Here is a 10,341-nt window from a genome sequence, read left to right as displayed (position 1 = left end):
TAAGATTTAGTTTCTTTCTCTTTTTTGTTTACATTTCTGTTCTGCCAGTGGGTTTTGTTCTTTCTCGTGTACGTATACATGGTAGCGATTAGCGTTTTTTGGATTTGCAGGACTTCCTTGAGGATTTCTTGTAGGGCTGGTTGTGTGGTGGTGAATTCCCAGTTTTTGTTTGTCTGGGAAATACACTATTTTCCCCTCGTTTCTGAAGGATAGCCTTGCTGGTATATTCTTGGCTGGCAGTTTTTTTCTTTTAGTATTTTGAATATATCATCTCATTTTCTTCTTATCTGTAAGAGTTTCTGTTGAGAAGTCTGTTAGTCTGATAGGGCTGCCCTATCAGACTTGACACTTTTCTTTTTCTTCTTTTAAGATTCTCTCTGTCTTTGAGCTTTGCCAGTTTAACTGTAATGTGTCTTGGAGAGGATCTTTTTGGGTTGAATCTGTTTGGGGATCTTTGAGCCTCCTGAATCTGAATGTCCATGTCTCTCCCTGTACCTGGGAAGTTTTCTGTTATTTCCTTGAATAGGTTTTCATGACTTTTCCTTTCTCCTCCCCTCCTGAAACACACCCATGATTCGAATGATTGTGTGCTTAATCTGATAGCTCTCATAGGTTTTCTTCATTTTTTAATATTTGTTAATATTCTTTTTTTTTTTGGTTTGCCTGGGTTATTTCAAAAAGGCTATCTTCAAGATCAGAAATTCTTTCTTCTCCTTGTTCTAGCTTGCTGCTTCAGCTATTGGTTGTGTTTTTATTTTGTCGAGTGAATCTTTCAGTTCCATGAGTTCTGCTACATTCTTTCTTAAGGTATTAATCTCTGTAGATTTCTTCCTTCATGTCTTGGATTTTTTTTCTCTCTCACTTCATTATTTTGTCTGAGTCTTCTCATATCTCAGTGAATTTCCTTAAGATTGTTGCTTGGAATTACTTTTCAGTCATTTCAAGGATTTCCTGCTCTGTAGGGTCTGGTATTTGAGAATTACTGTATTCTTTTGGTGGTGTCATATTTTCTTGGGTTTTCTTATTTCTAGCATATCTATGCTGATGTCTGATCATCTGGTAGGGCAGTTGACTCTTCTGTTACTCAGCAGTGGGCTTTGAGGACAGGGACGTCTTTTTCCAGTTTCCGCTGGAGACTCTCCTTGTGGTCATATTTTCTTGGGTTTTCTTATTTCTAGCATATCTATGCTGATGTCTGATCATCTGGTAAGGCAGTTGACTCTTCTGTTACTCAGCAGTGGGCTTTGAGGACAGGGACGTCTTTTTCCAGTTTCCGCTGGAGACTCTCCTTGTGTCAGTGCAGTTGAGTTTCTGGCAGGCAGGCTGCATGATGTTTTGTGGCCACTGCTGTGGCATTGAGCTGCTTTTGTAGCAGCCGTGGCTGTAGCGGTGGCTGTGTTGGGCCATCTGCACAGAAGTGGTGTTTTCAGTGTGCTCTCTTGCCTGCTTCTGGATGGAGGGGGGCTGCTCTTGGCTCTTGTCTAGGACACCAGGCATTGCTCTCTTGCCTTCTTCTGGATAGAGGGGGCTGTCCTCGGCTCCTACCTAGGACTTTAATGTTGCTCTTTTGTAAAATGGTAATTTAATTAAACCTTAACTTTAAGTAACTTAGAGTTGGCACTTAGGGTAGTGCTTTTGCCATATGAACTTGGTTAAATTAAAATAGTAAGTGATAAGTAAATTGAGCTATTTTATATTTCTAGGTTTTTTATTAGGCTTGATGTATTTCGTTTTGGCAATGTAGCTTATCTCATTTAAACTATGTAAAGACAAGTTTAATTTTTATTTTTAAGTACTTCAGTTTTGGCATTTTTTTCTTTTTCTTTTATTTTGGCAGCTGACTGGTATGGGGATCTGAACCATTGACCTTGGTGTTACAAGGCTGTGCTCTAACCAATTGAGCTAACTGGCCAGTCCTTCTTTTTCTTTTTAGAATTTCTTTATACTAGATTATTCCCAATGACTTTATTGTTAATTACTATACTTATTGAGATGTGGGATTTTAAGTTCTCCTTTTTTAATGGTCAGAAACTTTTTCTTCAAGAATCTTTACAGAACTTGCAAATCATATTTTTCTTTTTGGCTTAGATGCAGACATAGGTGAGGTGTACTGTTATTGTTGAGATACATATATACATGCATTAAAGTTACAGACACTTATCTGTGCACTTATAAACTTTGAGGAACATTTTGTTTACCATTTTTGGGAAACAGATTATGTTTAATTAGAAGTAGTTATCCCTTGGATATTAATATTATAAGATAAAAGCTGAATTTTTCGGGACTCATGATAAGTACTTCTCCACACAGCTCTTATTTTGAATTCAAGAGTAAAATATATGAGGTTGTCTATTTTTTGAGGACTAAGTGATGTATAATTTTGTAAACTTATTTTAAAAATATGTGAATACTAATAGGATACTAAGATTTAATAGCAAACTGTGAAAATGGCATGTGAATGACAGAAGTTTGGGAAATACTATCTTTTTTCTAATTTTTATTGAAACATAATTGATTATACTATTTGTGGGGTACAGAGTTGAATATCAATACCGAGATAGAATATGTGATGATCAAGGGAAATATTATCGTACTCATTTTTGTGCTTTATAAAATATATTGACTGTGTCCTTGCTTTCTTTTTTTTGTGGCTTGCTGGTTGTCTTTGTGGATTACTATGTGATTCTGTAATAAAGCAGTGCCATCAGGAGCTTCTGAAGTGCATACCACATTTTCTGCATAGTGTGTGCCCTCGAGGTTGCTCTTCTTCAGTTGGTGTCTGGTTTTTCCCATTTTTTAGTGTGTCCCCTTGAAGCATTTACTCTCTTTGCACAAATATTGTTATTCCTTAATTGCTCAGAGGAAGTCTGAGAGCCAAGATTATTTAATTTGCTTTAATTTAGTGCTTTTGGTGAATATTTTGCCCCTTCACTCTTTAGGTGTTGTAACAGTTTAAGTTTATCATTTTGTTCTCAGGTTGCTGGCAATCTCATTCTTTTATGATGTGTAGTCACATTTCTAAAAAGTGCAGAATAATAATATGAGGCCTTCAGTTTTAACTCAGTTACATGATCAAGCTATAGAATATTTTATACTACATAAAATCTCTTAAATAGTTGATGGTCTGTCAGACCAATGAAGAAGTAAAATGATTGTGGGACCCAAAACTTTGAGATCTTATAACTTGCACAAGTATAATTAAACTGGACAAAGGTATATATTTTACTAAATATAAGTTCTGAGTGATTGAATTGAAGCTCCTATTTTATGAATAACTCTAGCAGCCTCAATATAACTAAAGCAACCTTTGGGATGCTGTTATGTAGGTGTTGATCTGCAAATTTTTTTAGAATTTGTTTTGTTTATTCAGGATATTTTATCTTTCCTTATTTGCCCATTATAATAAACCAGATGGGTTATTCCTATTTTTTCATACCAGATTCTAACTTAGAGGAAAGAAAGCCTGGTTGTTTTTGAGGAGTTAGACGATTGAATTTTCTGGTTCATTCATCAGGATACAGTTGAGATTTGGCTTTCAGGTGTAAAATGTATCTTTAAGCCGTTTTATAGCAAGTGGGAAGCATATGTGTTACTTTAAAGGTATTTTAATTTTTAAAAAAGCATCTGTTTTCATGTGCACCTACACACAAGTATGTAACAACTCTACCCAGCCAACTCATGGTCACTCACATACAACTTAGTAAAAGCATTCTCTAGATCAGGATTTATAATCTGAAGTCCCTGAGATTGTATACAGATATGCATTTTTCCCAGGGTAAAGGGGTGTAGATTTGATTAGATTATTTTGGGGGGGGGGGAGCAGCTGGTTGGTAAGGGGATCCAAACCTGTGCCCTTGGTGTTACCAGCACGTTTTGCTTAAATTTAATTCGGATGTCTGCATGAGCATACTATAAATGAGATTAGGTTAATTTGCCTGGGTTTTAATTAACAGATCACTGAAATGAGAGAATGAGAGGACGTGGTGAAGTTTGCAGTCAGGCCTGGGAGCTAGAGCTCAAATCTCAGTCTTATGTAACTTGTGATCTTTTTTTTTTAAATTTTATTTTGTCGATATACATTGTGGTTGATTATTGTAGCCCCTTACCAAAACCTCCCTCCCTCCTCCCTCTCTTTCCTCCCACCCAACAATGTCCTTTCTGTTTGCTTGTCGTATCAACTTCAAGTAATTGTAGTTGTTACATCTTCTTCCCTCCCCCGGTTGTTTTTTTTTGTGTGTGTGTGTGTGAATTTATTAATTTTTAGCTCCCACCAATAAGTGAGAACATGTGGTATTTCTCTTTCTGTGCCTGACTCGTTTCACTTAATATAATTCTCTCAAGGTCCATCCATGTTGTTGCAAATGGCAGTATTTCATTCGTTTTTATAGCTGAGTAGTATTCCATTGTGTAGATGTACCACATTTTCCATATCTACTCATCCGATGATGGACATTTGCAGCCCTTAGATTCTTAATAAGAGTTATAATCCTTACCCTCTTCTTCCCCCAGAAAAGTTAAGGGATATAATTATGTTTAGGAATCTACACACTGAATTTTAAAAAATTACGTTAGCATCATTGGTCTTGTTTAAGTTTGTTATATATAATTATGCTAAAATCACATACCTTTTAAGTACTTTAGCTCTTAGAAATGGTATTACAATGAAACACTGATAAGTAGCAAAAAATCATTTTTTCTTAAACTGACTTTTTAAAAAGTTGCTGACATCTTTAATTTGGCTGAGTATCCAACATGGTGCCTGACACATAGCGGTTGTAGCAGTCAGTTTAACGAGTCTGTTAAGGTAATCATAATCAGGTGTGTGTGTGCAGGTTGCAGCATCAAGTATTCCATGATATGAGCTGCACTGTATTTTGCAAAGTTTTGGGATATCCTCTAGAGAACAGAGCAGTTTGTTGTGCTTGCCATATTTGGAAAGGCAGAACAGGACAGAGATAATTATTTTGGGGAAAAAGGATCTGATTAGCAGACAGAATATTGAGAGAAACTATAGTTAAAGCTCTGGGTTTGGTGGACAGTTCAGAAAAAACAGGGCAAAATTGAGAAACATCCTACCCTTAGCAGAAAGGAAATCTTAGCACCACTCCTGTTAACTTGCAACCTCTCTAGTAATGCTTTTCACTGGCTCCTGTATTTTACTGTCGCCTTAGGTCAAATCGGGTGGGTGAGTGGGATTACAGGTAAATAAGGACTGAAGATGTCAAAGTACTTGTTTTCATAAATGAGCAAATTGATGAGTTTAAAAATATTTTCAAATCATTGAAAACTAATGAATGTACTTTTTGCTAATTTGTAAAGATATTTCTAAGCATCCCCGATCTCAGCTTAGAGTTTTGTTGAATAGAAGCTATGTTGTCTCTTAAGTTCTGGGAAGCAGAAATCTGGCTGACATTAGGTTTTGACATAAATGGAATCTTTTGCCAATTGGTCTGCAAGAATGCCTTTCTTAATATAATATTGGTCATTTTTTTGTGTGTGGGTCTGCCTTGTCTTCCTTAACTACACTGTAAAGTTTTTGAAGGAATTGAGAACTTCTTTTAAAGCTTTTTAAAAACATTTGCACTGGGACATAGAATAAGACTACTCTGACTCTGTGCTTTGAGCCATTGTTCAGGTCAGGGGCTACATTTATAAATACGTGTTTAAAAATCACTCTGTCACTTTTGTAATACTTGCAATAGATATTTTCTTAATACTGCTGGCAGTTAGGAAAAAAATATGATCTCAGCATAATGAAAATGACCTTTTCCACGATGGAGTTTTACAGGTGGTGCTTATTTGTTTCTTTGAGAATGTGGTGCCATTGTTTTGTTGTGAGCTACCATTATGATTTAAATTTATATTTAAAAATGTTGTTAATCATTATTTAAATATAAATTTGCTTATTGAAGACATCTTGGAAAATATATGAGAGTATAAGGAAAACAGTTAAAATCACCTGTAATCCTCCCTGCCTTCTCAGAAAATGTAGTGGCTTCTAAAGTTTTATCTGGCTTGAACTGGCTAAACTAGAGAACCCATGGGCCAACCAGGAAATTTGTATCAAGGCACAATAGTTAGCATTTTCTGTTAATAACATAATTCCTTGCTCTCCCCCTGCCCCCCCCCCCTTATTTATTTATTTTTTGGCTGATTTCAGCGAGACTTTTCTTGATTCCCTTAATTACTACCTTTTAAGGAATGAGTTTGGTGGTCATGGAGTTGTCTGTATTTGTATGAGTACTTAATTTTTCAGGTATGGCTTTCTAATTTTGCACCTTTGTTCTTTTGATGCTAGTTTAACTGATGAAGAGTCCCGGAAAAATTGGGAAGAATTTGGAAATCCAGATGGGCCTCAAGGTGTGGTAAATGATGATTAAAAAATATTGGTGCTGTGGTATGTATTTTGACAGTGTTAACTAGATTAGGAAAATTACAATCACAGGGAGTTAAACATAGGTAAATTAAGCTCTTGTTAATTAACTTTTACTTTATTTTTCTTTTCTAAAGAGTAGTTTGAAAGATAGAGCTTATTAGATTGATTCAGAGAGAATAGTAATAATCACTATCACTAATCATTTCCAGTTAGTAGTTGATAAAAATTTGGTGAAAGAAAATCTATTTTTCTTTACTTGACTTCACACATTTTCTCATATGTTCGTAGTGTTTATAAACTCAGGACATACAGGATGTATATATCTCGTAAAATAATTTAGGTTTTCTCAGAAGAAGGAATTTGAGTACTTAGATGGTTTTTTTTTTTTCCTTTTTGAGAAATTTGAAGTTCCTTAACTTTTGTGGAATGGGAGTCCACAAAATAGGTTATCTTAAAGTTTTTTGGGGGGAGGGATGCAAAATTTTGGGATATAAATAAATTGGAAATAAAGACTGTTCAGAAACTGTGATGTTCTTCCTTTTTTAGCTACAAGCTTTGGAATTGCCCTGCCAGCTTGGATAGTTGACCAGAAAAATTCAATTTTGGTGAGTACATTTAAATAAGGCACATTATGATGTATTTGACATAATTTTTGTTATATACTGTGTATCTTGGCACTAGTAGAGAGCTGTTAGAAAGAACATACTTGTATGCTATTTTTAATTTATGTATTGTGAAAACTTTTTACATAATGGAGAAAATAATTGTTTCCATTGTTGGGCTGTTGGTTTGGGGCAGTGTGTTCCAATTGTAGTTTTAAAACCTTAAAGTTGGGGTGACTTTTTTTCTTTTGTAAGTAGTTTCAGATTGGGTATTACTTTTGATTTGGGGAACTACTGGTTTTTATGGTTATCTGCATTTATCCTAAGGAGTACTCAAACACTTAAATTATCCTTCCTTTCACCTTAACCTAGGCTAAACCAATTTTAATGTGTGATAAATTAAATAGTATGCATTCTCTATGGCACTTCAGCAGGCAGTAGGATATTAGACTTCAATCATTGGTAGGTGCTGCAACCCTAAAACATCAGGAATTATATTAATCTATTGTTTGGGAGTAGGTGATTCTCATTTTAACATTCTTGAAAGTAATTGTCTAGGAGCTATCTTTGAAGCAATAAAAACAAAATCCACACAGTTTGACTGTAATTTGTTTTGAAAATGGCTATTAAGTATTATTTTATGGTAGATTAAAATTGGTTATCTTCAGGGGTATATAAATGTGTTTATCATGCTTAGGGTTACTAAGATAGAGAAGGGATTGTTAGCTACCAGATTTAGGATCAAGCAGTGGGAGAAAAATCAATAGAAATCACTAGCAAACAACATCATGAAGTGGCCCCTTGATATTTAAGCAAAGGAACTAGGCAGGGGAATTCCCATGAGAGATTGCCCCAAACCATCCAGAGAAGGGCTAGTTGGGATTCCAAAGAAAGAAGTACTAAATGCCAGGGTGTTCGGTCCAAAGCATTTATTTGGAGTACAAGTGCTGCAGTGTATCCTTGAAATAGACAGTGAGAGAGAAGGGATGTTCTACCTAGGTTTGTCTGCAGCAAGTATATTGGGGTATGGAGTTTATATGAGAGTTTAAGGAATTCAGTTTGGGGTCGAGGCCGGTTTCTTTCAGTACTTTGGGCAACAAGCTAGATATTTTTATCAGTGCCTGAGAATGTTCAATGCCTGGGTTTTGTTTAAAGCCTGCTGGGAGGAACCTGCAGCTGGCTAGATAACAGAGGAATCAACACACTCTGATTTTTAGTCACAACACAGAAAGAAAGCAGGGGGCACTAGGGAACCCTACAGGCTTCTTATATCATTTTTTTCCAAGGCACTAACTACTTGCAAGGTGTGGTCATATAAGTTCCTGACTAGAAGAGAAACATTTATAAACTGTTTTGCTGGCGTTACCTATATTGTATCAGTAAATAGCAAATTAAAAGGTAATTTATTATAGTGGATACGAGTGTAGTCTCTAGAGCTGACCTGCCTGGATTCAAATCCTGGCTCCAACACTTATTAGGTAATCTAGGACAAACTATGTAACCTATACATGCTATAGATTGCCTGTCTACAAAAGAAAAATAATAATGATATCTTCCTTCTGGAGTTTGAGAATAAGGATTAAACAACATAATACATGAGAGTTGCTAATAGTGCCTCCCCATTGTAAGCCTCAAAATAAATGTTCCTGGATGTTATAATTTACCTAATGAAGGCCATAATTCTTTTTCTTTTAAATTCTAGGTTTTACTTGTGTATGGGTTGGCATTTATGGTTATCCTTCCAGTTGTTGTGGTAAGTTCCATATCTTTTTATTGACTTTTTTTTGGAAAGGGAATTGACATGTTTTGGAATCTCCCTATAAGGTTTTTCTTTTTGTTTTGTTTTGTTTTTTGGCAACTGGCTGGTACAGGGATCGAACCCTGGACCTTGGTGTTATCAGCACCATGCTCACCATGCCAGCCCACCTATAAGATTTTAATTTATATTAGAATATAATCCATTGATCCTTGAATTTAAGAGTCTTATATTCAGGCATACTTTTTAAGGTCTACCAAAGGTGCCATCACTTGAGCATGTTAAAGTATATCTCCTCCCAATCCAAAAGTTACACACAGGTGAGGTAATACAGATATATTTAGAGTTTAAAATGAAAGTCTTCCTGCACCACCTCCCTCAACTCCATTTCTCTTGGAGAGAGTCACTGCTGAGTGGTGTTTTCTCTTTCAAATCTTTTTCTGTGCATTTATGTGTACATACACACATACTGTTTTTTAAAACCTCAGTGTGATTTTACTGTATGTATTCTGTGACTTTTTTTGCTTAATATTAATATTAGGTACACAACATACAGAGCAACCTCATTTTTATTTATTTATTTATTTTTAATTTTTTTATTTTTTTAAAGATGACTGGTAAGAGGATCTCAGTCCTTGGCTTGGTGTTTTCAGCACCACGCTCCGCCAGTGAGCCAACCAGCCATCCCTATATAGGATCTGAACCCGTGGCCTTGGTGTTATCAGCATCACACTCTCCAAGGGCTGGCCCCATGAGCAATCTCATTTTTAAAAACAGCTGTATAGCACCATAATATGAAGATACCATAAAGTTTATGATTTTTACCATTTATTATTTTTGTGACTTGGATTTTTTTTATCCTGGAGTTTCTCTCAATTCCCCTAGTGAGGCTTATAATTAACCTGTTTTACCTTCTTCATAGTATTGTTGTGTGAGGATCTAATCATATGAAATAATGTGAATGAAAGTATCATGTCAGCTGTAAAATTGCTTCTGTATTTATTTATTAAATATTTATTAAAGACATGCTGTGTGTCAGGAACCAACTTGCTGCTTATAGCAATGGGTGGTTTTATTCCAATTTTGTCTTAAATAATTTTTACATGAAATTTAAATGTTTTAATCCTATATATGTAATGACTTAAGTTGGTATTTATGATCCAGGAAATATAAATATTTGCTAAATAAAGCATTTGAAATATGTAACAGAGGCATTTGTTCTAAAGCTTAGATATTTTTATTGGTTTGCAAATATATGGAAAATTTGACCATAAACATATTCTGCATCAAACTGAACATTTATTGCTTTATTTCTTGTTTAATTTTATTTGTGTTTTAGGGCTCTTGGTGGTATCGCTCAATACGCTATAGTGGAGACCAGATTCTAATACGCACAACGCAGATATATACATATTTTGTTTATAAAACCCGAAATATGGATATGAAACGTAAGTGAAATTAAGTAACTGTGATATTAGCCACATTACTTTCTGAGTCATTTATGTGGAGCTGGTATATATGTTCTTTAACTCTGTACTGAAGAAATTCCTTTTTTTTTTTTTTTTTTTTTTTTTTTTTTTTCCTTTCCCGCAATGGATCCCAACCCT

The 10,341-nt window shown here is 35.1% G+C and overlaps 1 protein-coding gene across 1 annotated transcript in view; it reads left to right on the top strand.

Annotated features, from left to right (window-relative positions):
* SEC63 (SEC63 homolog (S. cerevisiae)) overlaps positions 1-10,341 on the top strand; it is a gene marked incomplete at its 5' end in the record, with an annotated part of 41,260 nt that overhangs the window by 8,238 nt on the left and 22,681 nt on the right. The window contains 4 exon segments of the mRNA XM_008585600.1: positions 6,299-6,360; positions 6,923-6,981; positions 8,681-8,731; positions 10,074-10,182. Of these exon segments, the coding sequence (XP_008583822.1) occupies positions 6,299-6,360; positions 6,923-6,981; positions 8,681-8,731; positions 10,074-10,182 (281 nt within the window).

Source organism: Galeopterus variegatus, unplaced genomic scaffold (assembly GCF_000696425.1).
Source record: "Galeopterus variegatus unplaced genomic scaffold, G_variegatus-3.0.2 Scaffold3636, whole genome shotgun sequence".
In the NCBI taxonomy this organism is placed as follows: Eukaryota; Metazoa; Chordata; class Mammalia; order Dermoptera; family Cynocephalidae; genus Galeopterus; species Galeopterus variegatus.
Note: the sequence above shows the minus strand (reverse complement) of the source record. Positions and strands in the feature narration are given on the sequence as shown.